Source organism: Cetorhinus maximus, chromosome 11, assembly GCF_964194155.1.
Source record: "Cetorhinus maximus chromosome 11, sCetMax3.hap1.1, whole genome shotgun sequence".
In the NCBI taxonomy this organism is placed as follows: domain Eukaryota; kingdom Metazoa; phylum Chordata; class Chondrichthyes; order Lamniformes; family Cetorhinidae; genus Cetorhinus; species Cetorhinus maximus.
The window spans coordinates 83,926,372-83,953,111 of record NC_135889.1 but is presented as its reverse complement, the minus strand read 5'-3'; the positions used below and the strand labels follow the sequence as shown (position 1 = coordinate 83,953,111).

The 26,740-nt window shown below is 41.6% G+C and overlaps 1 protein-coding gene across 7 annotated transcripts in view; it reads left to right on the top strand.

Annotated features, from left to right (window-relative positions):
* slc12a8 (solute carrier family 12 member 8) overlaps positions 1-25,599 on the top strand; it is a 160,919-nt gene extending 135,320 nt beyond the window's left edge. For 6 of the 7 annotated variants that reach the window (XM_078552362.1, XM_078552361.1, XM_078552359.1 and 3 more), the window contains 5 exons: positions 98-791; positions 7,535-7,632; positions 15,331-15,448; positions 19,376-19,436; positions 24,263-25,599. In XM_078552362.1, coding sequence (XP_078408488.1) covers positions 98-791; positions 7,535-7,632; positions 15,331-15,448; positions 19,376-19,436; positions 24,263-24,428 — 1,137 coding nt within the window. In that variant the 3' untranslated portion in view covers positions 24,429-25,599. The remainder of the gene's footprint in view (positions 1-97; positions 792-7,534; positions 7,633-15,330; positions 15,449-19,375; positions 19,437-24,262) is intronic. The other variant, XM_078552363.1, reaches the window with a different exon arrangement.
* Positions 25,600-26,740: the final 1,141 nt, after the last annotated feature.

Sequence of the window (26,740 nt, the reverse complement as noted above, 5' to 3'; positions counted from 1 at the left end):
ATTAATATAACCTTAACATATGATAAATATGACGTACTGCTTTCTTTGTAATACATAAAACTAATTCTTTTAATTTTGCATTTCTTCTTATTCTTAGAAAGGGCCAAACAAAACCCCGGTGGCTGCAATATGTCTTGTGGGACTTGTGACTTTGGCATTTATCCTCATTGGGCAAGTGAATGTCCTTGCCCCAATAGTCAGCATCAACTTTATGCTGACTTACAGTGTGGTAGATTACTCTTATTTCTCAGTTTGTATGAGCTATGATATTCAGCAAAAAGAAAAAAACAGGAATAAAGAAAATGCTAGAACTTATAAATCATCACAGAGGCTGAATTTAGATGGCCCACTCAAAAATGGGACTGGTGGCCCAATTAAAGGCAGCATGAATGGCTCTTTGCTTGAGTTCAACAAGGACATGAATCAGATCTTTCAAACAGTGCCTCGTGATAGGGAAGAAGAGGTGCAAAAAAATTGGAAAAATGAAAAAAATGTGAATCAGTCTGTCCAATTGAAAAAAGTGAGAAAACCTGCAAAACAGACATTGCAGGATAGTTTTATGTTGGACCTTGACAACTCAAATAGAACATTTAAAGAGGACCACAGCCAGGTCTCAGGGACTGAGCCTGCAGGAGAACTGTCAGAACAGGATATAGGAGACCATCAGCATCTGGAAAATCATTTTGTACCTCAATCTGTGGAAGCCCACGACAATGTTGACTACAAAATAATCGAACCTACAGAACACTGTTATACAGACACGGATGATTCAACAGAAACAAGAGGATATGGTAATTGTTATTGGAATAGTTGGTCTTCTAGCTCTTCATGTATTCTTGAGGATGGTATCTGAATAACCTCTGCCTTCAGAAGGACTGAAGTTACTCTAATGGTTCTAATGGTTGTATTAATGAATGATTGAGTTTATTCATCTAGCTGCTTCCCAAAGTAAAATTGTAGACAGAGACTAATGCACAAGCTTACCTTAAATTTCTGTTTATAGGAGTCAAATACACGGCAAGATGGGAATGAAAAGTTTTTACATTTATATAGCACAACATCATACCTTCAGGGCCTCTCAGAGCCCCTCACAATTAATTTTTGTATACTGTCACTCTTGTTATATAGGTAAACAAGGCAGCTTGTGTACAAAGCAAGATTCCATTAGCATAAATGAGATAAATGATCAGCTAATTCATTTTCGTAGTGCTGGTTCACAAAATCACAGAATCTTTACAGTGAAGATGGAGGCCATTCGACCCATCAAGTCTGCACTGGCTCTCTGAAAGAGCATTCCACCTAGTCCCACTCCCCTGCCTATCCCCGTAACCTTGCACACTCTTTCTTATCAGGTAGCAATCCAATTCCCTTTTGAGTACCTTGATCAAACCTACCTCCGCCACCCTTTCAGGAAGTTTGTTCCAGACTCCAACCACCTTCTGGGTGAAAACATTTTTCCTCACATCACATTTACTCCTTTTGCCAATTATTTTGAATTTGTGCCCTCTAGTTCTTGATGCTCTTTTGAGTGGGGACAGTTTCTCAATATTTACCCTGTCCATACCCCTCAGGATCTTGAATACCTCTATCAAGTCTCCTCTCAGCCTTCTTTTCTTCAAGGAAAAGAGTCCCAACCTCTCCACTCTATCCTCATAGCTACAGTTCTTTATCCCTGGAATCATTCTTGTAAATCTCCTCTGTACTCTCTCCAATGCCTTCATATCCTTCCTCAAGAATTGTGCCCAGAACTGGACACACTACTCCAGATAAGGCCTAACTGGTGTCTTATACAAGTTCAACATGACCTCCTTACTCTTGTACCCAATGCCCCTATTAATAAAGCCTAAGATACTATATGCTTTATTAACTGCTCTCTCAACATGGCCTGCCATCTTCAATGACCTATGTACATATTTGCTGAAGTCCCTCTGTTCCTGCACCTCCTCTAGAGTCTCTCCCTTTATATTATACTGTCTCCCCATATTCTTCCTGCGAAAATTGATCACCTCACACTTCTCTGCATTGAACTTCATCTGCCACTTGGCTGCCCAATCACCAACATGACTTTATCCTTTTGAAGTTCAAGGCTATCCTCATCACAGTTGACAACATTTCCAATCATCTGTAAATTTTGAAATCATGCCCTGCACACCACAGTACAAGTCATTAATATATATCAGGAACAGCAAGGGTCCCAACTCTGACCCCTGAGGAACTCCAATACAAACTTTCTTCAAATCAGAAAAACAACCATTTATCACTACTCTCTGTTTCCTGTCACTCAACCAATTTGTTATCCAAGTGCCAACTTTCCCTTTTATTCCATGAGCTAAAATTTCGCTCACAAGTCTGTTGTGTGGCACTGTATCAAATGCCTTTTGAAAATACATATACACCACATCAACAGTGTTTCCCTTAGCAACCTTCTCTGTTACCTCCTCATAAAAACTCCAGCAAGTTAGTTAAACATGATTTTCACCTAATTAATCCATGCTGGCTTTGCTTAATTATCCTGCATTTGTCTAAGTGACTATTGATTTTATCTTGAACTATAGTTTCCAGAAGTTTCCCTGCCACTGAGGTTAAACTGACTGGTCTGTAGTTGCCAGCTTTATCCTTGCACCCCTTTTTGAACAAGGGTGAAACAATTGCAATTCTCCAGTCCTCTGGAACCTACCCTGTGTCTAAGGAAGACTGGAAGATTATTACTAGTGCCTCTGCAATTTCCACTCTCACTTTCCTCAGTACCCTTACATACATCTCATCCAGTCCTGGTACCTTATCTATTTTAAGTAAAGATAGCCTTTCTAATGCCTCCTGTTTCTCAATTATAAACTCTTCTGGTGTACCAGTTACCACCTCTCTGACCTCGGCCTGGGTAGCATCTTCTTTCTTTGTAAAGACAGATGCAAAGTACTTGTTCAATACCTCCACTATTTCTCCAGCCTCTACATGCAAGTCTCAATTTTTGCCCCTAATCAGCCCTATTTCATCTTTTACCACCCTTTTATTATTTAAATGCTTATAGAAGACCTTGGGATTCTCTTTTATGTTAGCTGCCAGCCTCTTTTCATGCTCTATCCTTGCTTTTCTTATTAGTTTCTTCACTTCCCCTCTGGTCCTTCTCTATTCAGCCTGATTCTCCATTGTATTTTCTACCTGACATCTGTCGTACGCACACTACTTATTTTTCATCTTCACCTCTCTCTCGTCATCCAGGGTGCTCTGAATTTATTTGTTCTACTTTTCACCTTCAAGGGAATATACCTTGACATTGCCTGCAATGCCTTTTCTTTAAACGTAGCCCATTGTTCAGCCACCATCTATTTTGCCAACATTTAATTCCAACTCACTTCACTCAGATGCATTCTCATCCCATCGAAGTTGGCTTTCCCCTAATTAATTATCCCTGCTCTAGATTGTGCCCTGCCCTTTCCCAATGAACACCCTAAACCTTATGATACAATGATCACTGTCCCCTAGAGACTCTCCCACTTATATTTGATCCACTTGGGCCAACTGATTCCCCAGAACCGACCCAAAAGTGCATGTCCTCTCATTGGACTAGAAACATATTGCTGCAGAAAATTATCTTGGCCACATTCCACAAACTCTCGCCCCTCTTGTCCCTTTGCACTATTCCTATCCTAGTTTATGTTTGGATAACTGAAGTGCACCGTTGTGATTACTCTATAACTCTTGCACCTCTCTAATTTCATTGCAAATTTGTTTCTCCACATCCCTTCAATTAGTTTGTGGTCTATATACTACACCAATCATTGTTATTGCACTTTCTTCATTCCTTACCCCTAGCCAGAAAGATTTCATCCTTGACCCCTCTGAAACATCCTCTCTTTCCAGTACCATGGATTTCCACTGGTTACTAATAAATACTTTAGCAAGAGCTGCCCTTCTCCTTCCCATATCTAGACTGAGCGACTCAATGCATTGAATATGCAGCAGGTGACCGATTAATCAAATTGAGTATCTGTGCATTGGCCGATAATTTTCAAAAGTTTTATCTTCATATTTAATTGAGAGTTCTCAATATTGACAATGCAGTGGAATCCAGTCCTAGTGATTGAAAATATCCCAAACGATCTCCGTAACCCCTGAAACATGCCATTCTCCTCATTCCCCCACCAATTTATTTGCTCTACTGTGAAACCCTGATCCATATCTCAGCACCTTGAGTTTTCATTATTCCAAAGCTTCAATTCATAAACTCCAAAATGCACAAAATGATGCATTCCTCGCCCATTCCCATAAGGCCCGTCTCATTGTCATTCCGATCTTCGTGGACTATATTTACTCCCTGCCCCATAATAAATTGAATAAGTATAATAAGAATAATAAATTTAAAATCCTGTCTTCGTCTCCCTCTACCTCTGCAACCTCCCTTATACTTACTTTCCTTGCCATATTTGCAATCCACTCTCCCTTTGAGCTATCTTTGTTCTAGAACTCATGCCCTAAACACCTAACCCTCTCTACTTTTATAAATCTTCTTAGGAACCTTATTTTCAACCAAGCCTTCAATCACCCACTTAATCTTTCTCCTCAGCTCAGTTCTGATGATTTATGTATTAAAGTCATGATAATAAATGTAAGTTGTTGTTCATGATGATTAGTAGAGCAGAGGGTAGTGACTTGGAGATCCCCGAAGTCCTGTATCAGGGTTCATATTTAATTTCATGGTGTGCCCATCGCCAAATTTACTCCAATTTGCAAAGTATCCGAAAGTTCAAGCAAGTAGTTTTAAACAGTTGAATCAGTTTCCATAATGTGCCATTGTCACTTAACATCAGGCCAGGTGCTGAGACAATGTGTGATTTGGGCACTGAATTACAGAAGTGATATTGGCAGCATTACATCAACAGGTAACCGATGTTAATACGGTGAACATTCATCTGGCAAAGGAAGAGGCTGGAGCCAGTTTGTTTTCAACATAGGTTTATTTACAGAACTCAGTATAACAGAAGTGCAGACTATTTTTTGCTTCCACATAGTTTCCCCACACAGGTTGAAACTGGTCCTTATATATGTGCCCTAACCTTTCCCCAATTAGTATCAGCTGCTCTTAATCACAATTAGAGCATGCACTCAATTGGCACAGTATGCAACGTTAACAACAGATGGCATTCAAAATGCACTTTGCCATAGGCCTCGGTTATTGAAAGTCTATAACACTCCTCACTGCTTGTTCACTGTTTTTCAGCTCAACGCTGATTGGATGTAGGAAATCTGCGGCTAATGATCTGACAATAAGACTAAGATGAAGGGCCATGCAGAGCAAAGGGAACATAGCAGCATAGGAACAGGAGTAGGCCATTCGACCCATTGAGCACATTCCGCCATTCAATTAGATCATGGCTGATCATCTGCATCAATGCCACTTTCCCTCACTATCTCCATATCCCTTGATGTCATTAGACTCCAGAAATCTATCAATTCCTGTCTTGAACATGCTCAATGATTAAGCTTCCACAGGCCTCTGGGGTAGATAATTCCAAAGATTCACAACCCTCTGAGTGAAGAAATTCCTCCTCACCTCAGTTTTAAATGGCCTGCCCTTATTCTGAGATTATGTCCCCTGGTTTTAGACTCAGCAGCCAGGGAAAACATATTTTCTACATCCACCCTGTCACGCCCTGTAAGAATTTTGTAAATTTCAATGAGGTCACCCCTCATTCTTCAAAACTCTAGGGAATATAGATCCAGTCTGCCCAATCTCTCTTCATAAAACAATCCCGTCATCCCAGGGATTAATTTGGTGAACGTCTTTTGTACTCCTGCTATGACAACTATATTCCTCCCTAGATAAGGGGACCAAAACTGTGCACAATACTCCAGGTAAGGTCTCACCAAGACTCTGTATAACTGCATCAAGACATCCTTATTCCTGTACTCAAATCCCCTTTTGAATTGCCTTCCTAATTGCTTGCTGTACCTGCATGCTAGCTTTTAGTGACTCATGAATGAGGACACCGAGGTCTCTTTGAACACCTGCATTTCACAACCTCTCGCCATTTAAGAAATATTCTGCCTTTCTGTTTTTTCTACCAAAGTGAATAACTTCACACTTATTCACATTATATTCCATTTGTCATGTTATAGCCCATTCGCTTAGCCTGTCGAACTCCCCTTGAAGCCTCCTTGCATCCTCCTCACAACTTACATTCCCACTCAGTTTGCTGTCATCAGAAAATTTGTAAATATTACAATTGGTCCCCACATCCAAATCACTTATATAGATTGTGAACAGCTCTGGACCTAGCACTGATCCTTGCGGTACCCCACTAGTAACAGCCTGCCATCCTGAGAATGATCCGTTTATTCCTACTCTGTTTTCTGTCTGTTAACCAATTCTCAATCCATACTAGTATATTTTTCCCAAATTAATGTGCTCTAATTTTATTTACTAACTTCCTGTGTGGGATCTTATCAAAAGCCTTCTGAAAATACAAATATACCACATCCACTGGTTCTCCTTTATCTATGTTACAAGTAACGTCCTCAAAAACTCCAAAACATTTGTCAAACAGATTTTCCTTTCATAAATCCACATTGACTCTTCCCAATTTTACCATTCTTTTCTAAATGTCCAGTTATCACATCCTTTATAATAGGTTCTAACGTTTTCCTGATGACTGACGTCAAACAAACAGGTCTGTAGTTCTTCATTCTCCCTTTTCCTCCCTTCTTAAATAGTGGGGTTACACTTGCTACTTTTCAGTCCGCAGGAACCTTCCCAGAATCTATTGAATTTTGAAAGATAATCACCAATGAATCCACTATCTCTAGCCACCTCCTTCAACACACTGAGATGAAGCTCGTTTGGTCGAGGGGATTTATCAACCTTCAACCCAGTTAACTTTTCAAGTACTACCTCTTAACTAATACTAATTACTTTTAGTTCTACAGTTCACAAGTCCCTTGATCACCTAGTGTTTCTGAGAGATTTTTTGTATCTTCTTCCGTGAAGACAGAGCCAAAGTAACTGTATAGTTTCTTGGCCATTTCCCTGTTCTCCATTATAAATTCTACTGTCCCTACGTGTATTGGGCCCACATTTGTCCTAGCTAATCTTTTCCTTTTCACAAACCTAAAGAAGCTTTTACATTCCACCTTTATGTTCCTTGCTAGTTTGCATTCATATTCTCTTTTCCCTTTCCTAATCAGTTTCTTGGAGCTATTGTTTTATGGTTCCAACTATCAATGCAGTTATATTTCAGAAACCATGTTTATCTGACAATAAAAAATGAAACTTACTGATTTTCACTAACTGTTTGACAATCCTGAAACCTGTTTCACATTGGAAATGAAAATTATAATCTTATGTCTTTTGTCTATTCTTGTAAGTGAAAGGTAAAACTATTTTACATATGACAAACAAAATATGCTTTATTACACTGAAGATTAAACATGCAGTAGAATTGAATTATTACTGTTAGAGACTAACTACAGATTCTACATAACAGTGATTATGACCTTCTTAAAATAATATCTTAATATTGTTACACCCCATCTGCAGGTTCCATTGAAAGGCAAAAGTCTCAGGAAGCAGAGATTTACACAATGCCAAGATCATTTTATTCCAGACTCTGCAATCGCTGGTTGTCATTCATTGGTGTAAGTATTTGATAGAAAATTTTCTGTGGCACAATATAGCAGCATTTACGTAAAACCTTTAGGACGGTTTATATGAAAACTTCACTTTTATGGAAGGCACATTTACTTGTTTAGAATGAAGTGCATTTATGACCCAGCAAAATTTTAAGAGCACGTAGACTACCACCTTGTTCAATGTTGTGCTGTATTTTTGTTGAATGTGTTCTTTTCACACACTGCATCCCAAAGTAGGCTATTTTAAAATTCATCCTTATCCATGAATATTGAACAAGTTGTGCTTTAAAATTTAAATTTGTTAGGTAGATTACTGATTAACTGTACTCTTTATTTTACTTCTACAAGATTGTTCACACTGTCAAATCTTTCAAAATATTTTTCAGAACCATTTTTGAAATCTATGCATAATTGTCTTTGGGGATTGGGTGGTTCATTGGCTTAGCTAGCACCTTAGGGACCTCAGTTTGAATACAGCCCAGATTGGATTGAAAATTTCCTGTGTTTGTTGCCTGCAAAGATACTAACGATAGTACCTTTTGGTAGCCTTGCTTCGGCATGTGAGTCATGATGTAAAATTATTAATTTTGCTACCGTTTTATAAATTACAAGGGTGACTAACATAGTGAACAAAAGTACAATGATGGTTTGGTGAGGGATGCTGTTTTAGTGTTCTGGTTAAAACTGCAAGATGGAAGTGACTTGTTTGGATAAAACACAGAGGCCTGAATTTTCCAGTTGGCGGGGGGGGTGGAGCAGGAGCAGGCACAGGCAGGCGTGGACCCGATTGCCACCCGTGATTGGGTCCGCGCCGCCATTTTGTGAGCAGGCGAATTAAGTCCCACCTAGCGTATTTCTTGATTCCCTAGGATAGTGGGAGTGGGCGGGCGGCGGTGGGCGTGCACAGACTGTCGGGTCCAATGGCGACCCGGCAGCCTGTTTAAATGAAGGCCCGACAGCCTTTTCTAGGCTGCTCACAATGGCAATTGCAAGGCTACAGCAGAGGGCTTCTGGTGAGCAAGCCAGTCTGGAGGGTAGACCAGCGGAGCAGGCCAGGCTGGAGGGTAGGGCAGGGGGCCAATGTGCCCCTCATTTTTGGGATGACTGCCTTGCTGCCCCCCTCGAGGAGGTGGCAGTACGGAGGGAGGCGCTGGTGCCCCAGGATGGGAGAAAGAGGCCCCCCCCACATGATCAAACTTCCCTGGGAGGAGGTGGTGGAGGTGGTGAGCTCCCGCGACGTGGTGCGGTGCACCTGGGTCCAGTGTCGCAAGCGCTTCAACGACTTGTTGTGCTCTGGCAGGGTACCATGTTGGCATTGGGCATTTAACCCAGCAGGTCCTCCATGGAGAGAGTGGCGACTGTCGTGGAGAGGCTCCTCCAGGAGACCGTCAGGGCTTCCTGGCGATGCGCTCTGACCAGCAAGCCCTCACATCGGCATTGACCTCAGCTGGTCAGTGCCAGTGTGGGACATGGTGTGGGCACCAAGTATCCCAGCTCGGTGCCCATCCATCCACGGTGAGCAGGGAGGACCGAAGCGACCTCACGTCGGCGCAGCAGCTGCCTGTCGTCTCTGTGAGCTCCTCTCACGGCGCTCCGGATGAGAGAGACAGCTCCTCCGCCTCTCACCCAATGACCGTAGCATCCGGTCAGGATGCGATGACTGGGGAGATGCCAGCTGTGGAACTGGCAGCTCCCTCCCAGGCGGGGCCAGCACAGGCTCCATGGGCCAGAGGACGACCACAAAGGTCATCGAGGCCAACAGGACAGCAGAATCAGCAGGCTGTCTCAGATGCCACTCCGAGTGATAGGGCAGCACCAAGACGTAGCACTCATAATCGAAAGCATAAGGCACCTTAGGCACACCATAGGTTTTTCACAGGTGCTTTTGTGTTGGCCCGAGATGAGGCCCTTATGATTTTATTTGATTTGTAACACTATTGTCTTTTTTTTGTAATAAGTTGCTTTGCTTGACACATTAAAGGTATGTCACCATTGCTGAGGGTGCCTCTTTTCTTCTGCATGTGTATGGTTTCCAAAACTGTAATGAGTATTTTGTTGGATATTCAGCTTTATTAACAAGCTTACTGTTACTAACCTGGCAGATTTTGCACTTAAGTGTCGAGCCGACAGCCCAGGCTTGTCTGGTGGACTATCAGTGGCGTGCTTGCTGAAGGTTCGTTGGATTACAACCTCCTGGGTGTCCCTGCCTCCCTGGAGTATGCCTGCGTCAGCGTCTACCCCCTCAGCATTTCCCTGTGGGTGCTCATCCTTGGAATCACTGCTGGAGTCATCGTGTGCAGCTGCAGCCACTGTGTTGACGTCTTCATCGTCCTCAGTGTCCTCCCGTTCCAGCGCAAGATTTTGGAGAGCGCAGCATGCAACCACTATCAGCAACACACGATCTGGAGGGTACTGGAGTGCGCCCCCTGAGCAGTCCAGGCATTGGAAGCACATCTTGAGAAGACTGATGGTTCTCTCCACCACAGCCCTTGTGGAGCCGTGGCTCCTATTGTACCGCTGCTCAGCTTCTGTTCTTGGATGGTGGAGAGGCATCATGAGCCACATTCTGAGGGGATAGCCCTTGTCACCCAGCAGCCATCCATCAAGCCAGGCTGGAGCACTGAAGAGCCCCTGCACCTGGGAGTGTCTGAGGATGTAGGCGTCGTGGGAGCTGCCTGGGTACCTGGCACAGACTTGTAGAATCAGCATCCTGTGATCACACACTATCTGCACGTTCATGGAGTGGAAGCCCTTCCTGTTGACGAAGACTCCGGGCTCACCTGCTGGCGCCTTGATGGTCACATGTGTACAGTCTATTGCACCCTGGATGCAGGAGAAGCCGGCAATGGCCGCGAAGCCTCTGGCTCGCTGTGTCTGACTTGCCTGGTTCCAACAGAAGTGGATGAAGGTCAATGCACGCCTGAACAGAGCGTCTGTGACCTCCTTGACATAAGTGTGGACAGCTGATTGGGAGACACTGCAAAGATCACCCACCGAGCCCTGGAAGGAGCCAGAGGCATAGAAGTTGAAGGCAGCTGTGACCTTTAGAGCCACTGGCATGGGGTGTCCACCCACACAGTTAGTGGAGACCTCAGGCCCAATCATCTGACAGATATAGTTGACTGTCTCCCTTGAGAGATGGAGCCTCCTTTGGCACTGCACCTCAGTCATATTGAGGTAGTTGCTTCGCCGCCTGTATACCCTGGCAACAGGATAGTGGCGTCTTCTGCGGCCCCTTCCACCTTGGACTACCTCTTGGCCCTGTGCCCCTTGTGCCTGCGTCTTTTCTCCCAAAGGTGGCTCCCCCGGAGGCTGAATGTGCACTCCTGGCCTCCTCCCCCTTCTAGCCCTCCCCCCTCAGAGGATGTGCCTCCAGTGGACAGTTCAGCTCCCATTCCCAGGCTAAGGGAAGGCTCCCTGAAACCTGCAGGCCCAGAGAAGATTCCTCACTGCAGAGTGCTGACCTGAAGGTTAAGAGTCCAGAAAAAGCAGCTGGTATGCATTTTGAAGCACTGCAGATCACACAGTTTTGAAAAACTTTCAAAAATAAATACTTGACTGTGCATATTCAAGACCCCACTGAGCCCTCTTATCCCACCCGTGGATGATGTTTATACAAATGTGTCCTACCCGCCTGTCCATTGTGCACGTGCGCCGACCCGAAGATTGCACGGGTGCTGAAAAATCGGTGTCGATTGAACACTCGAGCCTTAAGTGGCCCGTTAATTAATGGCGGGCACGCGTCGGACATCATCATGCGCCTACCCAGTGAAATACCGCGATGGCGCGTGGTGACTTCAGGACGCTCGCCCGACGTCACTGCGCATCATTTTACGTGCTGGCCCCACACGACAGCGGGAAAATTCTGCCCAGGGTGTTTTACCTGGGAAGAGGTGGGAAATTTTAAATATCTGAACTGCTGGCGAGGAGTCTCTCCCACTGGGGGTACATATTGGAAACCTGGATGTGCTCTGCCCACTATCTTTAATCATTCATTTTAATGGAAGGTTGCAAATAACAAATGGCTAGGCATTGGCCCAACTTTCCTGGTGCCAACATGTCCTTCCAAAACTGTACACAGTACTCCACATGGGGATGAACCACTGTCATGTGTAAACTTAGGGGGCTGTTTTGGTGAAAGGGTGAGAACTATTACTAAATGGGTTATTGAATCCAAGCACTAGGTTGAAGTCAATTAATAAGACATGACTGAAAGGCTAGATTTAGCACGCAGTTTTGGACTTAATTGCTGATTAGTATCATTTTAATTTGCTCATAGATGGCAAATCAGGCACCTGCAGCTTTAACACTTAAGTGTTGATTTAGATGCAGTTTTCATGGAGCAGTATATGTGGGCTCCACTTGCCCATGTCCACTGAAGATGCATGTTTGGCTGGCTAATATGCAGCCGCGGATTTCGGGATGGTTGAGAAACCAAGTGAGCGTGTACACAGGTTCTTAGGATAATGCACTGGAGGCCCTGGTGGAGGAATTCCAGCGGAGGAGGGGTGTTCTGTTGTCGTTGGCTGTCCCTCATTTTGAGGGTGATGTCTACTAAGTTTTTGCCATGGGTCTTCATGTGACTGAAAAGGCTGATTGTCAACCCACAGTTCTTTGGACACATGGGGCAGGATGTCCCACGAGATAGTGGGATCTGGAATGCAGGATTTGCTTCCTTTTCTTTCCTTCTCAACTGCCGCTCTGCCTCGTCATTAAGATGTTGTGACTCAAAGTATAATGCAGCTTGATGGACAAGTTGTTGCCATTTTTACCGATTTGTAGCAAGCTCTTCTCAGTCATTAATGTCAATGCTGTCACACTGTAAGGAGAGCTTCAGAGTGTCTTTGAAACATTTTCTTTGTTCCCCCCCTCTGTCAGTTTCTTATCAATTACATTGTTAAGGTTTGTTAATGTCAGTTACATTGTTAAGGGAAACAGGTGATTGGTATTTGAACACATATAAATGGGGGATAGCTGGGACACTCGGTGTATGCGAGGAGTGATGACACTGACCAAAGTCAATAAACTCTCTCAGCAAGGAAAGGCTTTGTGTCTTAGTTTTGACTTCATGTACCAGCGTGGATCACCCTGGGTCATTGGCCATTTGTGAGTTGAGAAAACAAGACCTGGCAGGAGATGTGTTTTTCGGCCATCTGGACGGAGTGACCAGTCCATCAAAGTTGATTTTTCAGGAGCTTTGCCTGAAAGCTTGTGGACCCAGCTTCAAGAAGGACACTAGCGTTTTGTTTAACAGTGCCCACTTTGAATCTGGAGGATGTGGTGGGGATATTGCTGATGGAATTTCTCTAGTGGTCTTATGTATTGCTGATACTCAGTCTAGGTCTCACTGTAGTACTGGAATGTGGTGGTGACAACTGCTCTGCACGCTAGGACTTCTGTTGATTTGCAGAGGTCTTTGTTGTCATACACTCACTGCCATGATTTGCAGAAGGCTGCGCTGGTGTAGCTGATCTGGTGTTAGATCCCCTCATCAATGGTGGCCTTTTGAGAGAGGTAGCTGCCAAGCTATGGGAAGTGCAAAACATATTCCAGAATCTCTCCTTCAACATATATAGCAAGTGGAATATTTGGTTGACCAGGTATGGGTTGTTATGAGTTTTGTTTTGACAACATTCAAGGACAGACCGAGTTTCTTGTATACAGAATTAAAGAGATCGAGAGTGGCTTGCAACTCTGGTACAGAATGGGCAATGACATTGCGGTTATGTGCAAAACTGTAGATCATGTTTGCCTGTGGTAGTTAGTTTAGTTTTGGCATAGAGGTGATTAAGTTTAAAAGAGTTTTCCATCTAGGTGGTATTTAATACTGATACCAGAGGGCAGTTGATCTTTGATGAGGTGAATAGCCACTGTCAGGTAGTTTGTAAATAGTATGGGGGCTATTGCACAGCCTTGCTTGACCCCGCTCCAGATTTTGAAGGCATCTGTTGAGATCTCCCACTCAAGACAGTTGCAGTCATATTATCATGAAGCAGTTTTAAGATTGTGATGAAGTTTCTTGGACATCCAAATCTTTGGAGCATAATCCATAGATCCTCACGATTTACTGGGTCAAATACTTTGGTCATCTTCCTGACTCCCCTCAGTTAAGTCAGGGTCAGGGAAGGGCAAGGAGAACTTTCCCACCTGAAGGCCAATTCAGCTCCTTTTCTGGCCAATTAATGGATGTCATCCCGCCACCAATGGTATTCCACCAGTGGCAGGGAAGGCCGTACACCACAAGGGGAGGCCGCCCAGTGGAAGCATTGGGCATCATGTGGCCCCCCCCCCCTTGGCAGTAAGGGCTGACCCTGCTGAAAAACCACCCTCCCTTCACCAAGATCCACCATCTCCCCCTCACTGGGGCCTACCCAGCGAGCCTGACCAAATAACTTGCACCCTGGAGCCTCCTCCATGTGGCTGGTCCAGGGCCTGCTGTTGTACCAACGGTGGTCATCGCTCCTGGTGGCACTGCTGGGACTGAAAGCTGACAGCCCTCTGATTGGCCTGCAGCTCTTGGAGGTGGGATCTCTGCCCTTAAAGGCATGGATGCCCCGATCATAAGCAGTTAACTGCCTGATTGCTATTGAATTCTGTCGGGGCTTTCAAAAATGGCCATTAAATTCAGCGCCATGTTTCTATCACTTCCTTATCAAGAATTCCTGTTATCCTTAAAATGTCTTCATTATTTCCTGGAAAAACAATTTTCACTTCCAGGAGAGAATCACCGACTTCTTGCATCAACATAAAATTGTTCAGGATATGTGTAATTTCTTAGTTGCCCTATACCACATCCCAATCTGTTCCTTTGAAAGGCCATACAATTTCTTTGTTGCTCTATTAATCCAGATTCTCTCATTGAGTTCCCTGAATAGTGCCTGTAGAATCTGAGTTTCTTACAAGGCAAAATGTCTTATAATTGTGGAATGCTCTATTTAAGAGGAGCAAGATTGGAGATTAAAGGAATTTGACACACGCTGCTCTAGAGGAACAGTTTTTGTTATCCCAATCATAAATAAAATTGGTCGAAGCTGTGCAGAAATCTGTATTCTGATTCTCTGAGGGCATGAAGCATTTTACAGTACATCAAAGTGGGAAAAGTCTAGACAAATGATGCTGAACAAACTTTGTTGGTATAGTTATTTACAGGAAATAATATAAATTATTTCTATATTCAGTTTCAGTGCCGAGTGTTGATTGGTGATCTTGCCATGTCGATCTTCTTTCAATATTTAGAAGTGTTGCAACACAAAATCTAAACTAGCTGGATAAATATAAAACAGTATTTACACAACAATGCTAGGACTCTTGTTAGGATTTAGACTTTTAGAAATGATTTTAGTTGTAAACACTGTCTGTATATCTGTTCACAAAAAATGCACAGCATTGAAAGTTTTTTTAAAAAGGCTTATTTTTATTTGAATACATATTTTACATATCTTTAATTATTTTAAAATGATTCCCAAAAAAAATTGCATAATTTGCTCAACTATTTCCATGAAGTGTTAATTGGAACAAAAATTGTATCATGCATTTAATATAGGCAAATAATTTGAATGTCCGCATAAATATTAGTCTTGCTTCTCGAAATACTTCCAGGAAAAATTGTGTACCAAGATTGCTGTTTGAGTACAGAATTAGGAAAAGTCAGGTTAAGACATTACATTTTCTTATCTGATTTAATTTTGTTATTTTTTTTCATAGGCACTAGTGTCCTTTGTAATCATGTTTGTGATCCACTGGATTTATGCCTTAATTAATATTGCTGTGGCATTTTTCATCTACACTTACATTGGACAAATGAGTCCAGGACTTCCTCCTGGTGAGTATATTTAATAAATTGTAAACATTGTTTTGTAACATATTACAAATTTATTTATTATCTTGCAATTCTTGGTGTTCCTCATGCAATTATAAGATCATAAAATAGTAAGAAATGGGAGCAACAGTAGGCCATTCGGCCCACTGAGCTTGCTCCACCATTCAATAAGATTATGGCTGATCTGATTGCGGCCTAACTCCACTTTCCTGACCCATAACCCTTGACTCCCTTGTAGATCAAAAATCTGTCTAACTCAACCTTGAATATATTCAATGATCCAGCCTCCATTGCTCTGTGGGGAAGAGAATTCCAAAGACCAACTCCAATTATAACAAAGGCTAGACTATATTCTGAGTGTAATTGGATCTTTTACATGACTAGAAATATGCCACAGTATAAATGTTTATAAACATTATATGATCAGAAGCAATGATGCAGATAGATCTGCACATGTCAATATGCTTGGAGTCATTTTCCAATTTGGCACTCTTGGTGGAGAGCCTCACCTGTTGGCAACACATATCAGAATTTCAGGCATGTGCTAATTTTAAATGGTTGAAAAATCTTCCGCAGACTACATTTTTAATATGTGTTCATTGGCATACAATGTTCCTTGCTGGGAGCACAAAGTCTAACATTACCCTCTTATGTGGATGGTGTCATAAAATTTATAATGTTGAGTTAGTGCATTTAACATAAACTGGTTAAATGGCTAATCTTATAACACCATTTTATTTCCATCTTTTTTTATTTTCAATTCAAAATCAATTCAACATGACTTCAAACAAAGGCTTTATTTGTCCTGTAGGATGTAGGGAAAGGATGTTGTTTTATCAAAGTCTGCATGCAAAGAACAATTGTCATTGTTTCAGTCGCAAAAACTGATTTAATTTAATTGCAGAGACTAAAGGATTAAAATCTACCACGAGTGCGTAATTACTTAATAAAACGATTAAACTGTTGGCTGTAACAGTTAGTTCATCTTGTTCCATGAAATTATTGCATTATACTGTAATCCCTTCAAATGCTTTTACTTTAGAATGCATTAAAACATGAATCACATGATGCACCTTCAGTCTCTGATCAGTGCCCCAGTACCAACTACTGTTTAAAAGTGTTGAGTAGAGCAGTTTTCCAACAGCACTGAAGTTATTAGAATAAACTTTCTGAGACCCCATGCTGCCAAAGGGACCTTCCACTGGGATGAAGGTTGTAAGATCAGGTGTTGACTCACTTGCCCCATACTTTCCATACCCAAATACATGAAGTGCAAAAATAAAATGTTGTGGATGCCGGAAATCTGAAATAAAAATAGAAGGTACTGAAAGCACTCAGCAGATCTGTCAGCATCTATGGGGAGAGAAACCGTTAATGCTTCAGGTCTGTGGCAATGTGGGTCTATTTTACATAATGAATGAAAAAATATGGTCCCATGCTAAGCTTCATAAGTTAGAACAAGGCTGTGTCCACATACTGGACTCACCAATAAAAAATAGATGCATTAGGGCTGTAGCCAGTGAGATCTGGTTAGTAGGCCTACTGTTGTAGTTTGGTTGCATTAAATTGTGTTTTAACTACAAACACTTGCAAAGTTGCTTTTTTTTGCTTAACTTTTCAGGGTTATTTGACGCTGTCCTCCATTATTCTATTTCTGACATTTCTGCACATACTTAATGTGCTCCCTAACAGTGGTGAAAGTGTTGCAAGCAAGTCTGTTCTAATGGGCTCAAAAACAGAAAATGCTGTAAAAACTCAGCAGGTTTAACAGCACCTGTGGAGAGAAAAACAGAGTTAATGTTTTGAGTCTGTATGACTCTTCTTCAGAGGCACAGGAGGCATTGTGGATACCACTTTCCAAAACGGCACTTCTGACATGTCTTCCTTCTTCCCTAACCGAGGTTTCCCACCCACTGCGGTTGACAGGGCCCACAATCGTGTCCGACCCATCTTCTCCGCCACTGCCCTCACACCTTCCTCTCCCTCCCAGAAACATGATAGGGTCCCCCTTGTCCTCACTTTTCACCCCACCAGCCTCCATATTCAAAGGATCATCCTCCACCATTTCTGCCAACGCCAGCATGATGCCACCACCAAACACATTTTCCCCTCACACCTCCCTGTTGGCATTCCATAGGGATCGTTCCCTCCGGGACACCCTGCTCCTCCATCACCCCCAACACCTCATCCCCTCCCATGGCACCTTCCCATGTAATCGCAGAAGGTGCAACACTGCCCCTTTACCTCCTCCCTCCTCGCTGTCCAAGGGCCCAAACATTCCTTTCAGGTAAAGCAGCACTTTACTTGCACCTCCTTCAATTTGGTCTACTGCATTCGCTGCTCCTAATGCGGTCTCCTCTACATTGGAGAGACCAAATTCAGACTGGGTGACTGCTTTGTAGAACACCACAAGCATGACCCAGACCCTCCTGTTGCTTGCCATTTCAACACTCCACCCTGCTCCCATGCCCACATGTCTGTCCTTGGCCTGCTGCAATGTTCCAGTGAAGCTCAGCGCAAACTGGAGGAACAGCACCTCATCTTCCGATTAGGCACTTTACAGCCTTCCGGACTTAACATTGATTCAACAACTTCAGACCATGAACTCTCTCCTCTACCCTCACCCCTTTTTTATCTCTTTTTTCAATATTCATTTTTAATTTTGATTTTTTATCCACTTATTTTTATTTATTTTCATTTTTATTCATTTATTCATTGTTTTATCCCCACTTTATATCCTGTTTTCGATCTTTTTTCCCCACCACCATCCCCTCCCCTCATCCCACCCCCATAAGGGCCATCTGTCACTTGTTCATGTTGTTCTTTTCAAAGTACTTACCATTGTCCTGCTATTATCACATTCTGCTTTCTGACCTTAATGCCACTATCAACACCTCCTTTAGCCCTTAACACTACCATTAACACCTGCTTTGTCCTTTTGTTCATGACACCTTTGTCAGTCTCTCCTTTGCCCCCACCTATCGCTGGCCTTCTATCCAGCTTCACCCGTTCCAGCCCCCCTTAAACAGTATAAATTTAATTACATTTTTACTTCTCTTTAGCTCTGAAGAAGAGTCATATGGACTCAAAATGTTAGCTCTGTTTTTCTCTCCACAGGTGCTTTTGGACCTGCTGAGTTTTTCCAGCATTTCCTGTTTTTGTTTCAGATTTCCAGCATCCACAGCATTTTGCTTTTATCTTATTGTTCTAATGGGCAGTTCTATGAGCCTCTGGATGCAGGGCCTCCAGATATCCTACAACAGCTTGAACCTTATGTGGCAATGCTGCATCAGCTATCTTCTTCTATCTCTCAGCAATTTTCTCACTCCTTGGTGGGGCCAGGCTGCAGTGGGAATATGTGCAACCACTTCGAGAGGAAGCTACCTCAATCAAACCTTTCTATAACTCTGTCAGTGATGCTAGGCAATACAGGTGGAAGCCTTGTGGGCTATGTGAGAAGAGTCCATTGGATTGCTCTAGTGTGATTGAAGAACATTACTTCTAGATGATCTTCTAATCTTTTCAATTTGGCAGACAGACTCCTGTAGGTAAGTGTCCAATTTAGGTCGAGGTGGCAATGATCATGAAAGACGGTTATTCTGAATTACTCACTCATTGCTTTGGGATTTCTGTTGGATGGCTATGAAAATGCTACTTGCTTCTGGAAACAAGTGAGAAAATTATCTTGAATTGACAGTGGGCTAGATATTAAAATACAGATATGCTGGGAGAAGTGGAGGGTGGAGGACAAAGGCTGATAGCATGTGGGAAATCCAGAAGTAAGTGCAGTACGGACAATAGTGGCTTTTTAACTAAGCCACATTGTTTTCATTTTGCTTCTTATTACTGCTGAGAGTATTCTCAACTTTCAGCTTTTACTTTTATTCTATTTCTCCTCCACAATTGTAACTTTGCATGTTTTCTCCACAGGCCTGGCTAATAACTTCAACTTTTTTAGTTGGATTCAGACAGTCTTCAGTGAAGCAAGGAGGTTTGTAATAGTTTCATAATTGTAACATTAAGGAAATATGAAAACACACTATTCAGAACCTGACTCCAATTGTAGTAGAATGTATTCATTCATTCTCTGCCTGAAGCCAGGTCCTTGGCTCATTTCAGTTGATGCCTCATCCTGAATGGTAGTTTTTGTCAGTGGTGGTTTACCAGTGCCTTCTACTCTCTCAGGGGCAGGGCAAGGAGACAGGTCCTAAGTCTACCTCAGCCAGAATGGGAATCAAACCCAAACTGTTAACCTTATTCTGCACCACACACTAGCCATCTAACCAATTGAGCCAACCAGACCCCACTGAAACTTAGGTTACATACTGCACCACAATTTGCTGCTATATTCTGTAGCCTTTGAAGCAGATGTGTAGATTTAAAAGCTAGTCATTTGATAGTACAGGACTTGAGTTACTGCTGAAACAAGAGACATCAAAACTTTTCATCTTGCACTCATTAGGACACTTCGCAAGGATACCAATGTAAGGGGAAAACAACAATTTACACTGCGTAAGAAGAGAGTAGTGACTGGTTGGCAAGTGGACTCTGATTAGTAGAGGCGTTACCATAGAGAATGCACCAACGATGGTGACCTACAGTTAATTGCCAAGCATTGTTTGAAATTTAAACCAGGCAACCTGACCCTGATTGATCAACGCATTTCCCTGAGGAATGAGTCAGCGAATGCTGTCACTTATTTTGGTTAACTGAAACAGGCACAATGTGTGTACATATTCTTTCTGTCTGCAAAGAACAGGGCCCTGTCTATTAATATATGTAGCTTCCAGTATATGCAAATGCATCACAGTGCGAGTCCAACTGACAATCATAAATTGGTTTTCAGCATAATTCTTAGCACACTGAGGAGTATTTACCAAATATTGTCCAGTCGCAGAATCACATCTAATGTTAGACACTGTGTTTGAGTTTTGCAAGCACGGGCTGGTTGGGTATGGTCTGTACCTTGCCCATTGTGAACAGCAGCTGGGACATGCTGTTTGATACGATCCGCCAGTCTTTGGGACGTACAGCCTATATACCTAGCATCACACTGGCACTGAAATTCATATACCACATTACTCATCTGTGTGATAGGCAGAATTTCCTTTTGGCTTGACAGCAGCATCTTGTTAGTGGTGAATACCTTTCGTGTTGCTACTGCATATTAGCAGCGTGAAGCAGCTAGCTTCACCTGTGCTCAACGTTTTGAGGTACCTTGCCATTCCAGGGTAATTTGAGGTAGACTGCACTTTTCAGGGTCGTAAGTGATGGCCTTTGCCCGTTCATGACTTTGTCTAATATACAGCGTGAAATGATCTGACCAGGGTAGCCATTATCCTGCAGGATGCTTTTCATGTGCCCTATTTCAGCATCAAGCTTGCATGGTGAGCAAGTGGCTCGGGCCCTATTTACAAGGTTGCCGATAAGACCAATCTTATAGCGTGTGGAACTGTAAGAATCCCAACGCGTATTTTGACCAATGAAGGTTGATCTGCGATAGACCATGCCAGAGAACCCCCCCGGAAGATTTCTCAAATAGCACGTCAAGGAAGGGGTATTCATTTGACTGCTCCATTTCAAAGATGAATTTGAGCCCATTAAGGCATGTAAGGAAATTATTACATGCAACAGTGGTTTTAAATATAGCGAATGTATCATCCACATATTGGAAATATGCGAGGAGTAGGAGGTTAGGTGTCATTCCATCGAAGACACGTTTCTCATGGAACCTAATAAAGATGTTTAGGAGAGCTGGGCCTAGAGGGGATCCCATGGCAACACCATCTATTTGGGCATACATGGTGTCATTAAAACTGAACTCAACTGCGCGAGTTGCCAAGTTCATAAGTTAAATCAATACTGATTCATGCAATGGTGGCGGGTCTAGATAGTCATGATATAGTGCTGCAGTGCAAATATCTATGGCTTACTTAAGTGAAACATTGGTGAATAGGCTAGCAATGTCAAATGAGCACATGGACACAGCATTGTTATCGGTATGTAAGTTCTGTATGGCCTTCGCAAATGTGATAGAATCCTTCATTGTGTATGTGGAAAACTTGCTCAAAACTGGTTGTAACAATTCGCCCAACCATTTGGTCAATTCATACTGTGCAAAATCAGTCATAGATAAGATAGGGTGTAAAGCACACTTTTGTGTGCTTGGGCAGTCCATACATACGCAGATACAGCGAGCCATGAGGACGAACCCTGTCATATATATTACGCAGCAGCTCATCGCTCTTACACAAATCCAGCAAGCAATTTTTTTTAAGCTTACTTTCAAGCAAGGTTGTCTGGTCATGTTGAGTGGCAGGTCCAATGGATATGAATTTGGACCCGTCATTAAGAATGGTGTGCATTTTGTTGACATAGTCACGCTTGTAAAGGATGGCTATTCCCACCCCTTAATCAGGTTTACCCATGTGCATGTCTGGGTCGGTATTAAGACATTCGTATTGCATGTGAAAGTCGGACAGGTCGTTAGGAATCCCGCAATACGCGTGTGCTAGATCAGCTGGATGTGCTTTCAAGGATTCAGCATCAAGGATTCTCTCCTCATATGGTATAAATTGTTGTTTTCTCCTTATACTGGTATTCTTGAGAAGATTAAAAAGAGGTGCACATGAACAACTGGGCACCCAAGTTCATCATAATTGTCTTCAAATCGTGTAACAATGATAATATGCAGTAATTATGTTCTTGAGCATTTTTACAATGAGAGATATTTTACCTCCCTATAACTTCTCATTCTGCTATTTCCATGTGCCAGATGGTGCTGTAGAGATATCAGCTAAGAAATAAAATATATCACAGCTTCATTAAATGCTGAATTGATTAGGATTTGAGCTTGAATGTGAAGATTTCCTATAGGATTTTCTATTGCAGAGTTGCCCCACAGAGTGCTGTCATTGCATATTTATTATCTTGCTGAATCCTTTTGACAGAACCCCGTGGCTTAACTGAATTCAAACACAATGTGATTTGCCGAGATGCATTCAACAGACAATTTACGTATTTTGAACACCACAAATTACCACATTTCTATTAGTTGTTGAAATACTTTCACACACACTTTTACATAACCTAAAATGTATTTGATGATGGCACCAATTTTCAAACAGCAATTCATCAAGTATACTAAAACTTAAATAAATCACTATGCCATCAGCTAAGTGTGTAGTCCTGATACAAGATGAGAATTTTAATTTTTTGGGTTGGCTAATCTGCCCATGGTATTTGGTAGAACATCAACCATAATAAAAGTCTAATTATGGAGCATACTTCCTTGTCCTTACTTTCTGTGTCACAATTTTGATTCATACTTTTTGATGTCAATGCTTAACATTGTAAACTACTATGTAAACACTTATAATGGGAAATGCCCATAAAAGATGTAAAATGTTCAATGTAAGCCTATCTATTTATTTTAATAGATAGGCTTACCTTGTTCGAGTACACTTGGAGCAGAAGCAGAAACTATACCTTTTAATTGCTTAAGGAAGAAACCAGAACTACTGGCAATGATGAGAGCAGTGGGGACACAAAAGGGGCTGCTGATTGGTGAAAGTGTGATGGGAACAATAGTTCAAAAGGAGCCAAGAGCGTTTTTGGTACATTCTTCTGGAAATCCCTGTGTCCCCAATAGTGTCAGGTCCTAGGACCCCAGCCCATCTCCTCTGCCTCACCCTACCTCCCATTCTTAAACATCTCTTTCCATTTCCTCCCCCAGATCCTCTCTATGCTGGCAAACCTTACTACTACTGAATTCTAAAATCCCATTCCAGTACTGCTAGACCATGAGCTTGTGTCCAGATCCTAGGACCAACTTCAGTGCAAGTAGGCACGGTATGAAACCATTTGTATGGTGCATACTTCCTGACCAGGAATCCACCAATGAGCCGAATCCCATATTTAAGTCCTCAGTTGTGTCAAATTCCAGGTACCCCTTCACAGTAATATCAGACCAAACTATGCCAGGGTGTAGCCACTTCAGATTGGCCCCCACAAATCTAACTCCAACTATTATATATTGCACTGTCTTGCTGTGTATTCTCAGTTTTAATCCCATTAAGGGCTGAAAGCTAAAAAGAAAATGGGTAAAGACATGTATATCTTTCACAAGTTAATAAATATAAAATTTAACTAAGCGAGTCATTGGAAATCAGTGCCTTTTATTCTTATGTCATAAACACCCTATTCTTATAAAACTGTGTGTCTTCTGGTTTAAATTTTAAAAAAGTCGGAATCATGGAATTCTATTCGGCCCATTTTCCCTCCTTTACAAGGTGATTTTTTTTAAAGTTGCTGTTTTACTATCAGAGCATGTACAATACAGCAATCATGTCCATGTATCTATAAAACATAAACAGGTCACTGGGCTTTAAACGTCTCAAAGTTATTCACATAGCTATTTTGATCACTGATCACTCACTCATTGTTTCCATTTTCTCCCCAGTTATCTTGATCTCCATGAGCTTTGAAACACCAAACAGGGAAATGGATGACTTGTTTTCAAGCCTCTGCCAACACCACTTTAACATGGCTGCTGAGAGGCTCAGGAAAGCAGCTAGGGCACAGCATTCGCCATGATTTTTCCCTCCTCTTTAGGATATTATGAAGTGCAGATTAAAATTGGGAACTTTATCTCCTCAATCAGTCCTTTGCTGCTTTGTATTTTTTTGTCACTCCAGGCTGGATTGCTGTTCCTCACCCTCTATATAAATCAGTTTAATCGAATTTTGTTTTATAGGCTGGAATATTGTATTCACACTCATAATCAAAGATTTAATACAACTTATTTCATGGTTTCAGGAAAGGATCACCGCATAAAAAACAGGTTATAGTGACACCCTCATTTACAACAGTTGGCATGGCAACAACCCAACTAACTGAAGAGAATGCTGACTTTGCCTCACGAGACCGCTACCATCATTCCTCAGTTATTAGTGAAGAAGTTCTCAGTCGTCATTTGAGCTGAATATCAACTTTCAGCTGATTTTGTACCTTTGTAATACACCGTCTTTGACTGGTAGGTCTTGAAGGCTGTTAAAATTCTATTGTAAAACTTAACTGAAAGTTCGTACGAATTAAAAATATGGAAGTACGTTTTCTTTCAAGCAACTTGAGTAAGAATAGAATAAAATATTAGGACAGCTACAACATTATTACAGAGGAAAGCAGCTATTTTACATGTAAATCTTTAACAACTGTAAATATATGGATGGTTTTATGTGATATTTTATTATGGGGTTTTCCTTAAAAAATATATATATATACTATCATGACTTAATTAAGGCTTTTGCCAATATATTTAGAATAACTTGAACAGAAACACTATGACATACTTTTCTACCATCTTTGCCAACTATGCTACTAATAAAAGTTGACATACTGCTAAACTGGATGCATTACATTAATTTTGGCAGGATTGCTGGCCACTCCTGATTTTTTGGGTTAAGATTTAGGAGTCAAAACAAAGCAGATCTTCAGTGTCAAGTTTTTTTTTTAACAAAAATGTTCAAATTCATATTGTGGACAGGGTTCAAGCAACATGTATTCATGGCAATTTGGGTGCAGGGAACCCTTCTTATTGATAAAATGTCCTTCTGCCTATATGTGGCTCCAAGGCTGATTCTTTTCTTTCCTAATCTAAAGGTGTAAGAATATCTTATGCCACAGAAAAAGAAAACATTCAAATAACTTCTATACGGAACTGGAGACCAGGTGAAGTTCAGCAATAAACTCTAATATGCACCAGTTGGAGAACTCCCTTTACTTTATTAAACTTTGAAAATAATAATCGATATACTGTAGAAAGAATGTGCCGGAGGTGTATTGACTTGGTATGGCACTTGTCTGATGCTTTGAGCAGAGTGCAAAAGAATTAATAAAATCTAGATCTTTTAATAATATTTACTTCTGCAGTGTACAGTACGTTTCAGAATTGATAAGATAATGTTAATGCTGGATGTTATGTTTCTAAACTTCTTTTCACTTTATTATGTTAGTAATACAGGGAAAGTCCACATTAACTGAATAGAAGTGAATATGAATGTAAGAAGTTTTGCATCACTTTTAAATGCAATATTTACATTACCTAGTAACTGAAATTCTCTGGAAAATAATAAAGAGGAGCAATATTATGAAAAGCTGATTGTATGTAGTTCATTGTTCTCTGGTTCAAAATGAACATAAACATTTCCACAGGTTAATGACACTAATTGTTTTGCTTTCTGACATGTATGAAATTGTGTTTCAATAGGGAACATCTGTTGGCCACTGCCCTTTTCCAAGGGCATTCCATTCTACTAATTCAATTTCTCATTCCCTCAGAATTGCACTTAAAGACTTTATTTTGGTTGTTAGTCAAATATCACCCCATTAGTATAGCTAGGTGGTTTACAGCAGTGATATTTTGCCTGTCCTGGAAAGTGGACAAAACACTGTTTAACAATAAAAAGCATTTAGCTCTAGCAGTGAAAGATCTCAATCTGAGAGCCTACTGTACATGAATCTTCTGTATATCCTACAGAATAATAGCTCATATTCCTGAGAATAATAACTCAACTGAAAGGAGAAAAATAGCTGTATCACCTATTATACTGGAACAGGAATTGCCAAAAATAAAATGTAAAGCCTCGCTTCCGTCCTCAAAAATACTGTTGAATGCTCCAAGACTCCAAAACGGAGGTGGCATGTTCCACAATGCAAACTGATGAAATATATGAGCAATCGTAGTTAACAAAAGCATACAAGAATGAATTATAATCCCATAAATTTAAAATGGAAGTTTCTTACTTTTACTTAGCCCCCTTTTCAAAGTAGGACATAAAAATACTTATACAGTATTGATATATTCTAATGAATCTAATCAAGATTATCAGTTGGCTTGCAGCATGGCTCGCTTACGCATGCTAGAAGCCACATATATTCACACACAGAGCCCTGTCTTTTGCAGACACAAGGAGCATTTCGACATATTGTGGCTTTTTCAACTAAAAAATGCTTGGGGGGCAGCCATTCCCTGGTTAGTTCCCTATGACCTATCAGAGTCGACCTGCCTGGTTTGAATTTGAACTAAAGCTTGGCAGTTAACCATTCCCTGCTGCATTCTCCATGACAACACCTCTACCAATTGGAGTCCATTTGCCAACCAATCAGCATTCTCTTCTCATGCAGTTTAAATTGCTGTTCCCTTTACTGTTGGTATTCTTGTGAACTGTCCTGATGAGTGCAAGACAAAAAGCTTTGACAGCATGTCTCTTTTCTCAGCAATGTTAACCAAGTTTC